The sequence below is a fragment of the Callospermophilus lateralis genome, chromosome 14, assembly GCF_048772815.1.
Source record: "Callospermophilus lateralis isolate mCalLat2 chromosome 14, mCalLat2.hap1, whole genome shotgun sequence".
Classification (NCBI taxonomy): domain Eukaryota; kingdom Metazoa; phylum Chordata; class Mammalia; order Rodentia; family Sciuridae; genus Callospermophilus; species Callospermophilus lateralis.
Genome location: NC_135318.1, coordinates 58,056,843 through 58,077,096, shown reverse-complemented (window position 1 = coordinate 58,077,096; position 20,254 = coordinate 58,056,843). Strand labels below are relative to the sequence as shown.

The window sequence follows — 20,254 nt, the reverse complement described above, 5'->3', positions numbered from 1 at the left end:
AAAATAAATAAATAAAATCCCAAAAAAAAAAAACCCACAATAATATATTCAACCAACAGACAACAGTGAATATTCACGGTGTATGCTTGTAATCCCATCAGCTCAGAAGGCTAAGGCAGCGGGAGGATCTCAAGTTCAAAGCCAGCCTCAGCAACTTAGCAAGGCCCTATCTTGAAATAAAATACAAAAAGAGCTGGGGATGTGGCTCACTTGGTTAAGCACCCCTGGGTTCAAATCTCCAGTACAAAAAAAAAAAAAAAACTTGGAAAGTATAGAAACTTTTTTTAAGTATATTTTTCTTAAAGAAGAAAAATAGACCAGGTATGGTGGCTCACACCTGTAATTATAACTCAGGAGCCTGAGGCAGAAGGATTACAAATTCAAGGCCAGCCTCAGCAACTTTGCAAGACCCTGTGTCAAAATAAAAATTAATAAAGGGCTGGGAAAAGCAGCTCAATGGTAAAGTGCCCCTTGGGAAGAAGGAGTTGGGGCAAGGAGGAGGAAGAAGAGGAAAGAGAAGAAGGAGAAGAAGAAGAAAACTAATGCATAAGAAAGAAATTGTCCATAATTCCTCCACTTTCACAATTTGGCATCTTTCTCTCCAGTCATTTCAAGCAAATAACGTACAGCTCCGCTATATTTAAAAAAAAAAAAAAAAAAAAGCTTTTCTTCTGCTTAGCCTTAAACAATAAGTACTTTCATGGGTTTTGGCAAAGTTTTTATAAGTGTTTAATGATGCACGATCTCCCTCGGAGTGACTCTAGCATAGGACACTGGACATCTTTTCTGATAATATTAGGAACACCCAGAGTTCCTGAGGCAACCCTGCCCTGAGCTGAAGATCTTGGCTGAAGGCTTTGATGTACTAGGTCTCATGCTTACGCCCTCCAGACTGGAGCCTGGGGAAGGGCGGCCAAGCAAATTTAGTGCAGGACCGTAGGAAGCAGGGTTCAGAAGACGGAAGGAAGACACCCTAAGCAACTGAGACCCTTTAAATCCCACCATCCGACGCAGGACCATAACCCGCCCTGCAGATTCGTGAGCCACCACCAGGTGTCGCCACCTGAGCGGACAGCACCTGCACCGTCAACTTCAGCAACTCCTGAGGAAAAGAACACCTGGGGGGGGGGGGGTCGAGGCACTTCATTTGCAGGTGGAGCTGGAGAATAGCCTATTAAATGAAGTAAGCCAATCTCAAAAAGTCAAAGGCCAAATGTTTTCTCTGATTAATGGATGCTAATCCAAAATCCCCCCGCCCAGACTGGAGGAACTTTGAATTACGCAGAGAGGAGTGGGGGAGGGGAGGGGGCATGGGGTGAGAAAGATGGTGGAATGAGAAGGGCATTATTACCCTATGTATGTGTATGATTGCACAACTGGTGTGACTCTGGCGTGTATAACCAGAGAATGAAAAGTTGTGCTCCATTTGTGTACAGTGAGTGGAAATACATTCTGCTGTCATGTATATCTAATTAGAACAAATTTTTAAAGAGGAGGAGGAGGAGGAGGACCATTACCACGACAAACAACCTGGAGCAAGGGACAGGGCAGAGACACCAGAGGGCCTTGCATCTCTATTTCTAAACGCTAGTTGGGCTGGAATTGTAGCTCAATGAGAGAGCACTTGTCTAGCAAGTGTGAGGTACTAGGTTCAATTCTCAGCATGGCACATAAATAATAAATAAAAATAAAGGTCCCTCAACAACCAAAAATATATATTAAAAAAGGTTAATAGGGTTCTTTGGAAAAGTAATTAATTCTAGGGCTAAAACAGAGGAAGTACCAGATGAGCCTGGATCATCATTTCAGCCAGAAAGCAAAGAAATGCTCAGTGAATAATAGAAACATCTCAAAAGGACACAGAAGACAGCTTTCAGGGGCTCCCTGATTGTCCGGCCAAATCTGGGACAATTTAAATGTGAAAATCAATAATGATAGTAACAATTTAAACCATTGAATAAAACAGAAACACATGGATTCATATTGAAATAAGTAAATAATCAAAGAGGAAAACAGCTTTTCCTTACAGTAGAATGCCAACTGATTAATAAAGAAAAAAAGGATTAATTGAGAACATCACCACTTAGGAACCATCAAAACAATAATATACGGGCTACAGTTATAGCTCAGTGGTAGAGCATTCGCCTAGCATATATGAGGCACTGAGTTTGATCCTCAGCACCACATAAAAATAAATACATAAAGGTATTGTGTCCATCTACGGCTAAAAAAAATTAAGAAAAAACAATAATATATTCAACCAGCAGACAACAATGGATATTCATGTCAAAACTGGGAGATCAGCTGGGGACACAGCTCAGTGGTAGGGCAAGTGTTGGGCATGCATGAGGTTCCAGGTTTGACTCCACAGCACCACAAAAAGTAAAGCAAACGAAAGCAAACTTGCAGGGAAAGGTTGGTGAGGAACAGGATACTTATGACCAGACAAAATCCTTACAAAATCCTTACTCATTAGAAGGTGGGGTGGGTGAATGGGAAACCCAGCAAATGCCAGTTTATACAAACGATCAAGGGGAATGATGCACTAAGAAAACAAATCAAAAATCATATCACCTGATAGAGAACAATGAGAGCAACACAGCAGCACTTATGCCACATTCACCCCAACACGCACAACCTAAATCTAATCACAAGGAAACATCCAACAAACCCAAACCGAGGGACATTCTATAACATAAGTAACCTGCATTTCCAAACATTTAAATACTATAAGATGATAAAAGTAAAATAAATAAATAAATAAATACTGAAGAATTATCTAAGACAGAAAGACCCTAAAGAAACAACAACTTCTGGGTGCTGTGGTGCCTATAATCCCATCAACCTGGGAGGCCAAGGCAGGAGAATTACAAGTTCAAGGCCAGCCTCAGAAACTTAGCCAAGCTCTAAGCAACTTAGGGAGACCTCTCAAAATAAAAGAATAAAAAAGGCTGGGAATGTGGCTTAGTGGTTTAGCACCCCTGGGTTCAATCCCTGGTACAAAAAAGAAAAGAAAAAGAAACAGAACAACTAAACCCAACATGTGTTGTGACTCTGAACTGGATCCTTTGGCTAGAAGTGATACTGTCAAAAAAGACTGATGAACCTCCAGTGGAGGTGAACTGCTGTGTCAATGTCATTTGCTCATTTTGAAGGCTGTGCTATGGTTATGCGGGACAGAGTCCTGAATCAGAGAAATTACACATTAAATTTCAGGATGCTGGGCCAGGAGGTCGGCAGATTAGTCTCAAACGGATTAGAGCATAACATTCTTTATAATATTCTTGGATACTCTTCTCTAAATCTTAAATTAACTCAAAATAAGTGTTTAAAAAATCTGTGAACCCTTTCCTTCCATGACTGCAAGAAGCTCACTCAGCAGACAGAGCCCCTACCCCACTCAGGCTGGCTCCCTGCTGCAGAAGTAGTTTAAGCCAGAACCAGATGCATTATTTGCAGGCCCCAGTGCAAAACAAAAAAGCTAATGTCTCTCATTCAAAAATTATTAGAATCCTAACATGGTAATGGTAGACAACTAAAGCAAATCCAGGGTCCTTCTGAGCATGAGACTCTGTGTGACTACCTACCAGGCCAGTCCTGGGTACAGTGTTGGCTTAGGTCAGTGTGTGTCCATATCAGTCAGAAAGACAGGGAATGGGGACCCTGCCTGTCATGTCTGGCCCAACTCGATTAATTCACATACTCATTCCCTTTGCAAATACATATTGAGAGCACCTGCTGGGGACCAGACCCTGTTGAAGATCCTGGGGATATTCCTGTGAACAAGGTCTCCACCTCATGGATCTGATATCTCAGCAAAGGAGGAAGACAATGTATAATAATAAGCATAAATTATAGCATCTGTTAGAAAGAAAGGTCAAGAAGGGTCAGGGGAGTAGAGGAGTCTCAGGTTGCAGGGTTAAATCAAGTGGTCTGAGTGACCCCCAATGAGAGAAGTTAGACAAAAACTTGAAGGGGCCACATCTTGGTTGCCCTTGGGATCCTGACCTTGGAGCCAAATCCTCTGGAAGAGCACCCCTCCCACTGCAGCTCCAACAGCCCAAGTCCCAGGCAGGAAGCACCAGCCCAGGGCTCCTTATGACTTGCCTGGGGCTGCACTGTGACTTCGGTGTTATCATAGGTAGGGCTCACCCTGCTTATCTACCGGCTCCATACCACCCGGGGCTTCTGATACACCAGCTCTGCAGAGATGGCACAGCACGAGGGTTACGGCTCCACCCTGGCCTGGTGTCAGCACCTCAGCACAGGGTGCTCAGGGGCAGCCCTCGACAAGAAGCAGGAAAGGGTGATAGCTCTAGAATCTGAAGGCAGTCCAGGCAGCTCCTCGTGGGGTTTCTTGAGCATCAGGTACTCCCACACTTAACAGCCCTGCACTGAGCATTAAAGAACTGGCAACATCCAGGTGGTTCCAGGCATTGGAAGGAGACCTCCAGCCCAGAGCCAGGCCCATCTCTTACATGGCCCATCCAGGAGCCACAGGAACATTCCAGACAGCTTCAGAAGGTCTAGAAACCAGGATCTAGAACAGATGCCCCAGCACAGGGTGGACTCCAGGGAAACAAGTTCTCATGTTAGGAGCAGAGATAACTAATACTGGAGGCCTCGGCTCCACTGAGGATCTCAAGGGAAAGGGAGCATGTCTGTGGCCCCCACCCAGCATTGGGACCCTTCCTTCTCCAGAGAGCCAGTGCTGAGGTCTTCTTCCTGTGGGATGTGAGCTCTGTGCTGTCCCAGACCTCATGACCTTGGCCTAGAGCCCTGGGTGGGCCCTCCAAGTCAATGTACCCACCTGATAACCCAGTTTCTCAGGTCCCTGGCTGGAGGTTATCCTACCTCAAGGCCATCATCAACTATGTGTCCACCAAAATACACTGTCATGGAGTGGGGTAACCCCAGTCATTTGGGGGGGTCCACAGCCAACAATATCAGCACAGCTTTAGAGGCTCCTGAATGGTCCCCAGGCTAAAAGGGCTCAGGAAGCCCAACATAGAGGCAGGGGGCCACCTGGTAGGCTCCTCCTGGGTCCCTGGCCCCCTGTAGATTCTGCGGCCAGGCTCAGGCTGCAGGTTATCTGAGTGCTCAGCCCGCGGCTTGCTGCCTACTCCTGGGCCACAGCTCTCCACCCCGAGCTCTTTCAAGACCAGACCCACTCCACCCCCACAACGCACAGTCAGGACAGCACAGGCAAGGCCTAGTGTAAGCCCAGGACTCCTTCATCTTTCCCTGGGGAAGCCTCCAGAGGCTGGTGGAGGGTAGGGCGGGCTTGCGCTGACAGTGTTGATGGCAGAATCTTCAGACCACTTGGAAGAAGCTCAGGGTGTCACTGCAGCATTGTCTGTCCTCATTTTGTGCCTGATCCCAGCATGCAGTGCCCTGGCTCCCCCGAACCACCCCGTGTGCTCTTGTCATCCAGGGGGTTTCCCTTTCTGATCTGACTCTGGATTTTAATGTCAACATAGTTCTCATCATGTGTCCACACCCTCGTCAGTGAGCTGCTTTTAAAATGCACGCACAGGCCATTTCTCACACGTGTGCCTAACACTCCTATTGGCCTCAGGTTTCCTCAGGACAGGGGCAGTGTTGTCCTCATCATCTGGAAGCTGTCTGGATAGCTTTGGACTCTCCAGTGCACACAGTCCAGATGCCAGATCTGAAGGGCTGGGGGAGGACACTGAGCCATAGGCACAGGGAGACCACAGCCCAGCCTGCGGCAGGACCTCCCCACCTCTCCCCATGCCTCCTCCTCCTCTCAGTCTTTCTAGGGTTTTCTAGCAAATCCGCAGGGCCTCTCTTCACTCCCATCATTCCTTTAGCAGGTTCCTTTGGTCCTTAGAGGCAATTTGAACTACAAGCAAATTGAGGTACCCAGCACACTCTGCGCGGGGGTCCAGCCCAGAAATCCAGCCTCAAGAGTGGCTGGTGGAACCTTCAGCGTCTCATGGCTCTGTCCCCTCCAAGCAATGTTCACAGTTCATGATGTCTCCCACTGCAGCTCCAACAGCCCAAGTCCCCAGGCAGGAAGCACCACCCAGGGCTCCTTATGATTTGCCTGGGGCTGCACTGAGACTTCGGTGTTATCATAGGTAGCAGAGTCTGGTTCTAGGCCCTGCCACAGTCAGGGCTGCACCCTGGGCAGCAGGCAGGAGGCCCACCTCTCCCCAGCTAGGGGCTCACTGAGCAGGGTCCAGCCTCCTCCCCGTTCCCCAGCTCCTGGCTCTTCTATGTCCTTCTCGGAGACCTGGTTGATGAAGGACTGTCTGCAGACAGCCAGGGTCCCAGGACAGGGGAGAGAAGGCAGCAGTCTCCTAGTCTGAGCATCAAGCCCACAGAGTGTGGGAACAGGAGTTAAGAAGAGAGGTGGATGGTGGCCCACCTGGCTCAGTCCCATAAAAGGGACCAGGTTTGGAAGGTTCTGTCTCAGGGGCTGGAGGAGACTTTGAGTTTGGAGGGAAATGCCAGCACCCCAGATGCATAAAGGGCTGGTAGAGAGAGGCTGGCATCTCAGCAAGGAAGTCAGGAACTCTGGTTGGAGGCCTTAAGGTCGAGTAATGACAAAAGCATGGCCTCACCCTAGGTGCGATGGAAAAGCACCTCGCGGATTCCCTGACCCCACCAGCCTCTCACCAGCTCCCTTGATCCCTATGCCTTCTCCAGGGCCAGCTAGGGCCCTCTTCAGGATCCCTGAAGGGACAGCTCCATCACCCCTTGGAATCCTCCTTGACTGGAGGCAGTGTCAGGAGACTGGAGAGATCAAGGGAAGCCTAAGAGGAGACTCAGGAAGTGACAGAGATAGACTGGAGAACCCTGCACTGAACCAGAATGTCCTATCAACCAGCAAGGTCTGAGACAGGAAGGGATTCTTCTGGGAAGTGGCAGCTGCCCACCAAGGAAGCAGCCTGGCCATCACTGTCCGAAGACCGTGGGAGCAGGCTGCAGCATTAAGAGAGACACAGACCAGGAGTGCAGTGAGCCACTTGAGCCCCTCCCACTCTGGAGGCTTGGAGAGGCACCCTTGGAAGTCCCATTTGGACATCCACTCTCTGGGTCCCCAGTTGTTCCCTTTCTCCAGATCTCAGCACCCAGGGTGGTTCCATTCAGCTCAGCCCAGACTGCCCTGTCCAGCAAAGGGCTCAATCACACACACACACACACACACACACACACACACGCACAAATGCACAGGAGCACACCTCACCCTCTCTGAAAAAAAAGTCAAGGCCCACCCAGAACTTTCCAGGTCTCACTAGGAGGAAGCATTTCCAGATCTATAGCTCCTCAGTGCATCCTAGAAGGTAGACTTGGAGGGAAGGTCAGGAATCCTGGTGACCAGGAAGAAAGAACCCTGCAGGGTATATTTAGCTCACTAAAAATAACAGGAGGCCAGAGATGAGGGCTGGGAATTGGCTGCTTGGAACAGGAGTGCCCTGCAAGGCTGGAGGAGGGGCAGGAAAGACAAAGGAAGAAACGGAAGGGGGTCTGACAGGTCCTGGTGGGCAGGGGAGGGCTGTCTGTCTTCCTTCCTTGTAATCTGTGACCCGGATGACTCAGTTATTCCAAATCTGGAGAATGGGGCTGGGCAAAGAGGAAGGCAGTTCTCTCGGGGAGACTCAGAGAGCCGTGGCCAAGGCTGACTGGGAACTTGGAACAGGAGGTGGCCCAATGGACAGAACGAGACCCAGAGGCAGGCCAAGTTGGTAGGGGTCAAAGCTGACTTGACCAGGGCCCCCTTCCCTCCCATTTCTGTGTCCCTCCTGTGTCCACCCCAAGATCTGGCTTAGTTCTGGAAGCTGGACTTTGACACATCTCTGAAGTCAGAAAATCAAAGGTGACAGAGGGAGAAGGAGCCACCAGCCAAGAACTCAAACCAGAAACTGGCCAAATGCGGGGGCCCTTAGGTACTTACCCCAGTGGGTTGCTGCTTGGTGTCCAGCAGGGGGGCATTGAAGCTGGCAGACAGGCTGGGAGTGGCAAGGACCTCCCGGAGTGGGACCTTGGCTTCCCCCAGGAACCTGGGAGGACAGAGAAGTCCAATGTAGAAAACTAGCCTGATGTGCCCTGGTTCTTCTCCCACCAGACCCCTCATCATACACAAAGGTGATCTACCTAGACCACTGGCCCCCTGGGAGCCCCTGAGCTTTCCCCCTGCATCCCCAACCAAGTCACTATCAGGCACCATCCCTGGAAGACCAGGTCCCTGGGAAAACACCTGGGCATAAGAGAGGGGTAAGAGGCACACGCCCTTCCCCAAGGTCAACCTTGACCCTTCCTGCCACACCCCAGAGGCCCAGCCAGGTCTCCACTGTCACCTGTACGGACTTTTCCCCACCACTCCTTGACAGCATACCAGGCCGGCATCCCCGGAAGGCAGGGTCACCTTCTCCACCATCACACCTGCATTGCTCCTGAGCCCCAGCAGCTCCCATCAGCCATGTCTACACAGGCTGTCTACACACCAGTTACACCAGGACTCAACAGCAGCAATCATCAGTTAAAACAAAGGAACTTCCCTGTCTTCAGGCACAGGGAGAAAGGACATTAAGGCAGGGGAGACCCAGAATGGCCAAAAGCACACACACTTGAGGACACACGTCTCACCGAGGCCAGGGGCACCTTACACAATGGGCTCCTGGGAAAGAGTGGGCAGCGAAGTGGCCAGCGAAGGGCCCTTTGAAGGGCTCTGAGGAGTAGTGTGTTCCCTGAGCTACAAAACTGCACCTGTACTATGTGCCTCTCTGCAGCAGCAGGAAAACTGTGGGTGAGCGGCTGAGTCCACTAGAACCTGTCACCTAAGAGAGGCACTGGCCCTACTTGCTTTCCTGGGAATCCGAACCATCCTGACAGTCCCATCAGGGCACGAAGCTTCATTAGTCCAATGAACAGTCACGGCTCACTTTCCTTCTTCCCCTCCTACTCCTCCCTCTTCTTCTCCTTCTTCCTTCCCCTTGCCCTCCTTATACTCACCCTTCATCTTCCTCTTCCTCTTCCCCTCCTTCTTCTCTGATGGATGAACCAAACCAAACCTGGTATCTAGGACCGTCCTTTTTCTGACCCCTGTAACCACTAATTTGGATATATGTTTTTATGATCCTATAAAATAAAACTGCAATCTTGACCTAATTAGCTGATTAAAAAAAAATAAAACTTGTTACTCACAATGAAATACCACTGTACATCCATTAGAATGGCTATTTTTTAGAGAGAAGGCATTGGTCAAGATGTGGACAGCCAGGCGCAGTGGTGCACACCTGTAATCCCAGTGGCTCAGGAGGCTGAGGCAGGAGGATCATGAGTTCAAAGCCAGCCTCAGTAAAAGTGAGGCACTAAGCAACTCAGTGAGACCCTGTCTCTAAATAAAATACAAAATAGGGCTGGGGATGTGGCTCAGTGATTGATTGAACTTCCTGAGTTCAATCCCCAGTACCCCATACCCCCGCCAAAAAAAAGATGTGGATAAACTGGACCCCTTGTGCACTGCTGGTGGGGAACAGGAAGAGGTTCAGCTGCTGAGGAAAACAGCCTGGAGGTGCCTCAAAAGAGCTAAAACAGAGAATTACAGTATTACCCAGCAACCCCAATTCTGAATATATATACTCCAAAAAATTGAAATCACAGACTCGGTCATTTTCATATCAATGTTCATAGCAGTATTATTCACAATAGCCAAAAAGTAGAAGCAATCCAAGTTGGACAGATGGACAGATAAGTAAAATGCAATACGTACTTACAACAGAATATTATTCAGTCTTAAAAAGGAAGGAAGTTCTGACATGAGCCACAACAGGGGTTAACCTTGGAGGCACTATGCCAAGTGAAATAAGCCAGACACCAAAAGACAAGTATTGTCCAATTCCACTTATTTGAGGTACCTAGAGTAGTCAAATTCATGGACACAGGAAGTAGAATGGTGTGGTCGCCAGGGCTGGGAGACCAGGCAGTGAAGAATTATGATTTAATAGGTGTAGACTTTCAGTTTGGAAGATGAAAAAATTCTAGAGATGAATCAGGTGATGACTGCACAACTTTAATGCCATTGAATATATATTTAAAAAGGTTCAAATGGTAGGTTTTTAATGTATACCACATTTTACCACATTAAAAATAACAAAAAACTGGTCACTTGTATAAACCTCTGGACAATAAAGTACATCTATTTCCATCCTTCTTGGGGTAGGCCACCTCTCAGTCACCTTGCAGTGACCTTGCTAGAAAGACAAGAAATGTGGTATATATTCAAAGTCAATTTTTCTTATATATCTTTAAAGAAAGGCTAAATGAAGGGACTTATTAATATTCATTGCAGAGTTCTGAAACTCCTTCATCCCCTCACAATATAATGTCTATCCCAAAGAGCCACCATGAGGTAGACACCTGTCACCAATATGTTGACTGAAGTGTCAAGTGTCCTCAGGATCCAGACAAAGTCAAAAAGATCAGAGAGTAGGTGGAGAGGACCCCTGAGTCCATGCAACATCAGAGGTCAGTCACCCTGTCCCTCCTTCCTGGGAAAACTGAAGCGACAGATCACAATGGCTTGTTCAAGCAGAGATGGCACAGCCAGTCCTAGGGCTCTCCAGATTCCCTGAGCAATCCCCACAGCTCTGAGACTTCCAGCACTGGGGACAGGAAGGCCAGGCCAGGAAGCAGGAGTGGATGGGACAGACAGCAGACCTAGTCAACTAGAGACCTGTACATGGGGCTGGAGCTCCAATCTGGGAGTTGAAACCAGAGGGCCAGTGCAAATCCAGGTCTCCTGCCTCCCTTTGTCGGCAGCCCTGACCTCTCAGCCCAGGCCCAGGAGAATTCCCGGAAGTGGGGTGGGAACAATGGGAGGAAATGCAGAAGGAAGCCTTGGCCCCACCCCTGCCAGCCCAGCACCTCCGAGCTGCCTCAGATCGACTGTTATTTCCTCCCTAATACCTCTTTTTGGGTCATGAAATGCACTCTCCAAGGTCCACCACCACCAGAAGCCCTGGGGTCAGTCCCTCCAAGGTGCTAATTGGCTTCCAGAGCCCCGGCATCCCTAGGAGGAAGGACTGGACAGTGCCTATCCCAAAGCCCAAGAGGCAGGCTGTGGGGACCTAGTTCAGGAGAGTCAGGGAGATGCAGAGCCTCCCACCAGTGGGCCTGGTGCAAGCGTTGCTCAGGAGGAGGCAATGGGGGTGCAGTCAGGGACCCCCTGAGGGAGGCCAGAGGGCCTTGATCAGAGGACACCTTGAAGGCCTCTCCTCATCCATTCATCCATTTCCTGTGTCTTTACTCAGGGAGCTCCAGACCCCGAGAGACCAGACCCACTGCCCCATCTTGAGTTGCCTTCTGCACGTCTGGGATGCTACACACTCAGTTGGCACCAACCAGTGACGTGGCAGGTGTCAAACAGTATTCAATAGGAGCCAACCAGGCAAGGAGGGGCCTAGGGCCCCTGTGCTGGACCCTGACTGTAGGAGCCAACTCTGGTGGGTGGCAAGGAAAGCCTTGGGCCCTGACCCTGCCTCTTGCAGCCTACTGGTAGAAAATGCCACAGGCCCTCAGAGCCTCCCTGGACCTGGTCATGATCTCTCTTGGCTTTGCTGAGTTCCGAAGCCATTGGAATGTGGGGACAGGAGGAGCACGGGGACTCAAAAAAAATCTGCCACCACCCAAGGAAACAGAATCAGGAACTGGCGTGGAGGAGTACAGCAGGTTAGTATTGACAGGGCACACATTTTTTCCCCCATGAAAAAGAACTAGTTCCATTATTCAGTAGAGCCTCTGCCCTAGCAGAGCAGAGAGAAGAGGGATTGGGTGGTAGCCTCCAAATCCAATACTGAAGCACTTTCTGGGAGGCGGGAATTAAGCTGGTCAGTTAAATTCATTTTGATAAAACATTAAAAAATTGAAAAAAAATTATTTAACATATTGGACCTGGAAGGGCATGGTGGTACATGCCTGTAATCCCAATGACTCAGAAGGCTGAGGCAAGAGGATCACAAATTCCAGGTTAATCTCAGCAACTTAGCAAGACCCTGACTCAAAAATTTAAATTTAAATTTAAAAAAGGTATGAGGATATACACAGTAACAAGGCACCCCTGGGCTCAATCCCTAGTACCAAAAAAAAAAAAAAAAAAATGGTCCTTATTACTTCCTTGTGTGTAAGAACAAAAACAGGGTAACCCAAATGTCCACCACGCAAAGCAGGTAAAGTAGGAATACAAAGGAATACATACAAAGGAATGCTATACACCTATAAAAATAATGAAGTTCATCATAAACTTTTATAGAAAGTCTTCAAGACACATTGTTGAGTGAAAAGAACAAAGCACAAAAGAATGTCCATAATATGTTACCCATTGCATAAAATAAGGAAAGTAAGAATCTATATTGAGGATTAAGCAATAAGAACTCTAGAATGATGCATAAGAAACGAGTGGGAATGTAAGTTAGTATAGCCACTATGGAAAACAGCATGGAGTTTCATCAAGAAACTAGAAAGAGATCTACCCTACAATCCCACTATCCCATTTCTAGGAATATATCCAAAGGAAATGATATCAGCGTATCAAAGAGACACCTTCAGGCCCATGGTTGTGGCCTCACCTGCTCATTTAAGGTGTACAAACCTGCCAATTCTTTGTTGGAGAGATCAGGATGCGTGGACATTTTTAAAAGCTTTTTAAAAGTTCATTGGGTGTACTTTTTAGCTGTACACGGAGCGGCTATTGGTAGATCTAGTAGTCTAGACTTTGCAGGGTTAGCATTTGTTGGAATTTTCAAGGGAGTTTGAAGGCTGGGCCCGAAGAGAGAGGAGAGGTGGAAGAGAAAGGTCCTACGTGGAGGGCAGAGGTGGCGTCAAGCAGGTGGCTGAAACTCTGGGAGAAGCCAGTAGGTCACACAGAGGCAATTCTGAGGCCAAATGGCTAAGGACCCCTAAAAGAGCAGACAGTCCACTGAAATGGTCTGAATGTCTGCAAGGGGTAACAGGCCCCCCACCCCAGTTACCCAGTGCTTTCTTCATGCCATGGGGCTGTGAACTGAAGAATGAAGGGGTGCAGCAAACCAGGCTGGGGCAATGCAGAGATGCTAAGAACTGTTAGGAGCAGGAAGGAGAAAGGAGCGGATGCAGCTAGAATGACAGAGAAGTGGGCTGGAGACAAGCTTCTCCCAAACACTTCAAAGGAAGGTGACTCAGAAATGCTGGCAAGATGTGTAGTTACAGGGACACCCCAGGTGGCTGATCCTAGAGTGCTACACGCACAAACCCCATATTCTCAAACTGTACCTTTCAATCTACAGCAACACCTTGAAAATGCTCTCCATCAACTATCTTCCTAAATTAGATCAGTATTTATATTCAGTGATTAAGTATAAGAGCTCTTGGCCATGTGCAGTGGCGCACACCTATAATCCCAGCTCCTCGGAGGCTGAGGCAGGAGGATCATGAGTTTAAAAGCAGCCTCAGCAAAAGTGAGGCACTAAGCAATTCAGTAAGACCCTGTCTCTAAATAAAATACAAAATAGGGCTAGGGATGTGGCTCAGTGGTAGAGCGCCCCTGAGTTCAATTCACCATACCCACTCACCCCTGCCAAAAAAAGAATAAGAGGTCTCAAGTCATCCTACCTGGGTTGGAGGCCCAGTTTGGCTGCTTTGCAGCTGTGTGGCTGGGCACAAGTTCCATAACCTTCCTGAGACTGATCCTCATTTGGCAAATGCATAGTGAGCACCTATCACAGTCTGGACACTGTCGGAGTACTGGCTCCACCTCTACCACAATCTTGGAGCTTTAGGGGAATAGCACACAGTTCAGAGGATTCTGGTGAAATTTCAGCTGAGGAACCTAACATCCCACACGTGTGCCAGAGCATAGACAGAGCTTGGTGAATGCTGGGTCCATTCCTCCCCACCCTGCTCAACCTTTTTCTGTTCTTCTCCGCACATTCTCACCCTACCAAATGATGCTGAAAGTCACCTTAGATCATGAGCTGTCGTGTTTAAGAGGTTAGATTTCTTTGTGGTCATTCCAGAGAGCAGAATAGAAATAAAAGCCTCAACATTTCAGGGAGAAAGACTGAGGCTCAGCAGAAGGAAAGACTTCCTAACAGAATAATTCAGCCCTGGAATGGCTTCCTCCTCCCTCCAGCACTGTCCTTCATGAATGCAGGAGATGAGACACCTCGCCTGGTAGCCTGGGGGTCTTTCAAACTGGAAAATTGGCCTTGAGCCAGGGTGAGCTCGATGGAGAGCATAGGTGGCCAGAACACAGTAGGGACACAGGATAGGGCTATGGTGCCATTGCTGTGACTATGTGGGGCTCACTCAGCCCAGACTGGCACATGTGGAAGTGGGGCTGGAGATGAGAAAGCAGCTCACAATCATCATGGTAGAGACTAGATCAGGCAAGAATCATGCCCAGGTGCTGAATCAGGGAGCCATCTTGATTAGGAGCAGGACATTTGCATCATCTTATAACATCTCTTAAGAGTTCAAAGGGAAGAAAGAGCAATAAAGAGACAATTGAAAAATCAGACAACACCTGACCAGGTGATGGAAATGAAGATCCCCCGAAAGGATCATCAGGTACCTCCATGATGAGATGGGCACCTCACTTGGGCAGCATTCTGGCCAGGAAATACTAACCTACTCTAGTCATGAGAAAGTATCAGACAAGTTCCAAATGAGGAGCATTCTATTTTAAAAAAGAGTACGGATATTATGTTATTCAAAAGTGCAAATGATCAGAAAAGGCAAAGACAATGACAATGTTCCAGATTAAAGAAAGCCATGGAAATATGGCTGCATTCAATACGGGACCCTAGACTGGACCCTGTTCTGGCAAGAGTGCTGGAGGGAGATCACTGTATAAACAATATTTACACAATTGACAGGATTGGAATACAAATAGGAGATTAGATAAATCAAGTTTATAGATGTTAAATTCACTGAAGTTCATAACTACACTATGGTTGGGTAAAAAAATAAAATAAATCTTACTCTTAAGAAATACACGTGGAAGTATTTGAACTTATCCTCAAATGGGAAAGCGAGAAAGAGAAGAGGAGGGGAAAAGAAAAAAAGGGAAACTATCATCAAACAAATGGACTAAATGATAATACAGCCAGGGGTGATGATGCACTCCAGTAATCCCAGCAGCTCAGGAGGCTGAGGCAGGAGGATCACAAGTCCAAAACCAACCTCTGTAACACAGAGAGGCTGTAAGCAACCTAGTGAGACCTTGTCGCAAAATAAAAAATAAAAAATGGCTAGAGATGTGGCTCAGTGATAAAGCACTCCTGGGTTTAATCCCCAGCATCAAAAAAAAGTTTTTTAAATGTCGATGATATGTATATCTGAGTGAGATACCTAAATATTCTCTGTATTATTTTTGCAACTTTTTTAAAAGTTTGAATTTTTTTTAATGTTCCAAAAGGGTCATAATGTATCTATTTTGCATTCGAGATCTTTCACCTTAAGCAAAGGTCATGTTGATTTAATCTCTATTTTACAGCTCAGCTCCTCCCTACTCAGGTGCATCTTCCCCTCATCATTCAGACTAGACAGGAAAGTCAAGAGAGTCCCAGTCCCAGGAGGTCCCTCCCTCTCCCTCCCTCCCCTTTCTCCCTCTCTTTCCAGGGAGGCTGCAGTACACCCAGGAGGAAATGTGTGTGAGCTGAGCCCCTCAGCTGTATGTGCCCGGCAGGAAGGGGCAGGAAATGAGGGACAGCAGGACATTCCACAGCCCCTGAGTCTGCCTGGCCTCTGCCAGCCTTCCTTCCAGTATCCAGTTCTCCAGGGGCTACCCCAGGGTAACTCTAAATGGTTTTCTACTTCAATCCAGAGAAAGACAAAAGAAAAATTATTCTGAAACTCAGGGATGTCCTGGATAGAATCCAGATCAAAATATAATGATAAAAATCCTTGAAAATAAGGATATGAGAACAATGGGATAGTAAACTGTAAACATTCCCACTTCAATCAACTGCCCAAGGATTTCAGAAAGGGGAGCCAGAAAATTGGCTTGCTAAAACCAGAGACTGAACTCATGCCTATTTTTGCCAACTTAGCAATAGCAAACAGCAGCTCTGCCTTTTTAAAAGTTTGTGAGCATGCACACGCGCGCACACACACACACACACACACACTCACACACATCTGGTGGGTATCAATCTCACATGAGGATGCACTATCACAAAGCAACTGATGAGCACAGAAAAAATATCCTCCATACATAAAATAGAGCAAGTGTTAATATCCCTAATAACACCCCAAATGTATTCATTATATGTTCATTTATAAGAAAAAAGTAAAGCAATTCAAACCAGAAGGGTAGGCAACAGACAGAAGAAATGTAAATGGGCAATAAGTTTATGAAAAGATGCTCAACTTTGCAAGTCAAAGAAACTACAAGATACCTTCTTTGGGATTTTTGCTATCACACTAGTAAAAATAAAGACTGGCAGGTATTTTTTTTCCCACTATTGGTGACATTTTTAAAAACTAATTTGACAGAATCTACAAAAAAAAAAAAAAGATATGTTTATACCATTTGATCCAGTGATCTCCCTTCTAAGGGACCTATTTGAGAGAAAGAAATAGAAAAAAAACATAAAAACATTTGGATGAAATTATTCCGTGGATAATCATTGGAGAGCAAAAATATTTGGAGGGAAACCAAATGCCAATCGGTAAGAGTGCAGGAGGATAAAGTCTGGTGCACCCAAACTGGAATATCACATAACCATTTAGAAATGAGGTTGACACACTGTCAAGTAACATACTGACCTGGGACAGGGTCAATGATGAATGACAAAAAGCAATGCTGACACTTCTGTATGTAAATGTACATGCACTGTATAAACAGATGCTTGCATATGCTTAGGAAAAGTCGAGAAAGATATGCACCGTGTTGTTAATAGTGAACAGCTCTGGAGAGAAGGAAAGAAACAGATGGGTGAAAGGTGGGAGAATTTACACATCTTCCACTAGAACCTTTGAAGAATGGAGCTTGCTTATTATTTTTATTTACTTTGGTGATATTTTTCAAGTTTTTTGAAATTAAAGAATATTTGCACATATGTGTGTGTGACACAGTATTGAACACTCAGGTACTGACTGCCATGTGTCCACGTGGGGCATACAGATAAATGTTCACACACTTGTGTGGTTTACGTATGTGCATCTACATGGATTCAGCTACTACCAATAACCCCCATAACCCGAATGCCTTCAATGACCCAAGCCCTAGTAGGCATTTGGCACATGCACATTATCTCACTGAAATGTCACAACAACCTTGCAACATAGGTACTGTTGTTGCCGCCATCCTGATGAGGAAGCAGACATTCTGAGGAGTCCAGGTCAAGACAAAGCCAAGATGGGACAGACTGCTGAGCAAAGCCCCTGGCCCTCAGTCTTATGCCACTACCCAGGCTCTGGACTGCCTGGAGGATCTAGACCACCTGCTCCTCCCAGAGGTGTGGGTGACAGGCACCAATTGGCCAGGCCCATCACCTAGGCACCTCTGCCATCCCTGCACATTCCTACCCTAGAGAACTAAGAGTCATGTCCAGCTCCTTCCCAGAAATCCCCACATCAATGCCCCAGCCTAGACAGACTTATCTGTCCCTGAGCACTCACCCACCACGGGAAGGAAGTAAGCCAGACTTTGGGGATGGCACCAGAAGATCTCAGAAAGGACTATCTCCCAAATTAACAAACAGAGAACACAGGAATGTAGCTGTTGAGCCACTTCTTCAAATGCCCCCTGTTCCTGATGGTGGGCAGAATCACAGCCTCTGGGACAGGAGTCCCCTGTGTTTCTCCTTTGCTAGCAAAATAATAAACCTTCTTTTTGCTTTTTTTTCCAAAAAATTAAAAGAAAAGAAATCCCCACATTCTCCAGCAGCTGGGGAGGCTGAGGCAGAAGGATCGCAAGTTCAAAGCCAGCCTCAGTGACTTAATGAAGCCCTAACCAACTTAGAAAGTCCTTGTCTCAAAATTTTTTTTAAAAATGTTGCCAAGAGCAGTGGCACACACCTGTAATCCCAACAGCTCAGGAGGCTGAGGCAAGAGGATCATGAGTTCAAAGCCAGCCTCAGCAAAAGTGAGACACTAAGCAACTCGGGAAAGACCCTGTCTCTAAATCAAATACAAAATAGGGCTGGGGATGTGGCTCAGTGGTCGAGTGCCCCTGAGTTCAATCCCCAGTCCCCCCTCCATAAAAAGAAAAATAAATGAAAAAAAAAAACAATCCCAATATTACCTCAACAGATTAAGCTCTGTGTGACAGAAGGCACCAAGTCACAGTCACCTTCACCCCAGGAGCACCAAACCTTACTCCAGGAGATGGTCATCTACATCAGGAAGACCTGACAATCCTGAGACAGCCCTTCATAAGCTACTGTGGTACCCAGGTGCTCGCCGTGAGCACTCTCGCTGCCAGTCTAAGCAGAGCCTGGGCTGTGAAGCAGCATCCTCCAAGTTCCCAAGAAAGAGCAGAACAGCAAGCCCTGGGCTGCCACCTATGAATGAGCATGATTTAGTCCCTTTTTGAACCTTAGGTGGCTGAGAATGGCCTTCCATTGGAGAGGACTGAGTTCAAGCACCACAGTAGGCTACGAGGGGACATCTCTTGAATCTCAGGTCTTCCTGACATATAAATAACTGTCACTTGAAGCAGCTGTGCCACAGGAGGGCAGCACAGGGGGCCTGGGGAAGAGACTTGCCAAACAGAGCTAGCAGGAGGGGAGCACGTCTTCACTGCAGGTCCCTTACATGCATTTTTGCCTTTGACTTAAAACAGAAGAAACAGATTCAGGAAGCTTAGGTGACCTGCCCAAAGCCATACAGCTGTTGGAACTAGACCCCAGCTCTTCTCCAAGTCCGCACTCCTCCCATGGGACCAGGTTGCCCAACCTAGTGTAGGCATGGAGGGGGAAGTGGCTGAAGGAGGAAGGAGGGAGGAGCACCTATACTCAGGGAGGTTCCTGAGCTGCCTCCTAGCCCTGAGTCAGACTGACACTCAGCCATGGAGGAAGGGCGAAGGAGCAACTGTCTGCCCCCAAACCCCAGGACCACTTTATGTAGTTATCAGGTCATCGAAAGGTAGTGAGCGATCGTGCTATTCCAAAGAAGACACTACTGTGAACACCTAAAGGTTCTTTAAGGCAGTCATATGTTCCTGATTCTTGGTGGTCTAGGTCCCCTTCTGTGCTGCTCAATTAAAGCAAGGCAGGTGCGTGCACCTGGCAGGTACAGTTACTAGGTAACATAACAGGTACCCAGTTAGGTTTGTATTCGGAGAAACAATGAATTATGTTTTAATAAAAGTATGTTCTGTGTAATATTTGGGACATTCTCATCTAACAGGGTGTCCTGTATGTCTCTTTGTTGGCTCTGGTCCCCTTGTTCTGATCAGGCTTAGAGCTGATGAATTGCTGAGGTCAAAGTGACCATCAGTTTGACCCTACTGTTTTGCCAGGAGGAAATAGAGATCACATAAAGATTTTTTTTCTTCCGTTGTTTTATTTATCAAACAACTTAATTTAAAATTACACCTATACCTCAGTGGGGCACACCTGAATCTCAGCTATTGAGGAGCCTGAGGCAGGATGATTGCAAGTTCAAGAGTCGCCTGGGCAACTTCACAAAATAAAAAGGACCCGGGACGTAGATAAGTGGTAAAGAGCTTGCCTGCCATATGTGAGCCGTGTGTTTAATCCACAGAACAAAAACAAAAACAAAAACAAAAAAAAACACCTCTATTAAATAATTTCTAGCGGCATTTTCCAGAACAAATGAAATTAAGCTAGTTTAATATGTTGTTACATTTTCTATGCAGCACAATTAAACTCTTTCCTTTTATCTTTTTTACCGTCTTTATTTTCATTTTAAAAATATTATTTTCATTAGGAACAATTACTTTCTGCCTAAATTTCCCAATACAGATTGGGTTCTTAGAATTTCTTTTTTCCTTCCTTTTTTCGGTCCACATCCAGTTTTATCAAATATCACTCCCTGACATTTTGAGCTGCCTTTTATGGAACTGTTTTTTTTTTTTTTTTCAGTTGTAGTTGGACACAATATCTTTATTCCATTCATTTATTTTTATGTGGTGCTGAGGATCAAACCCAGGGCCCCACGCATGCTAAGCAAGCGCTCTACCACTGAGCCACAATCCCAGCCCCTGGAACTATATTTTAATAAGTCTCATTTTCATATATCAGGGTTTAGTTACCAGCAGGATTCTTTGATCTATTTT

General features: G+C 46.8%; 1 protein-coding gene across 21 annotated transcripts in view; it reads right to left on the bottom strand.

The window, feature by feature from the left end:
• Positions 1-20,254, bottom strand: part of Dysf (dysferlin) — a 205,292-nt gene that overhangs the window by 153,224 nt on the left and 31,814 nt on the right. For all 21 annotated transcript variants that reach the window (XM_076834051.2, XM_076834056.2, XM_076834058.2 and 18 more), the window contains exon 4: positions 7,925-8,030. In XM_076834051.2, coding sequence (XP_076690166.2) covers positions 7,925-8,030 — 106 coding nt within the window. The remainder of the gene's footprint in view (positions 1-7,924; positions 8,031-20,254) is intronic.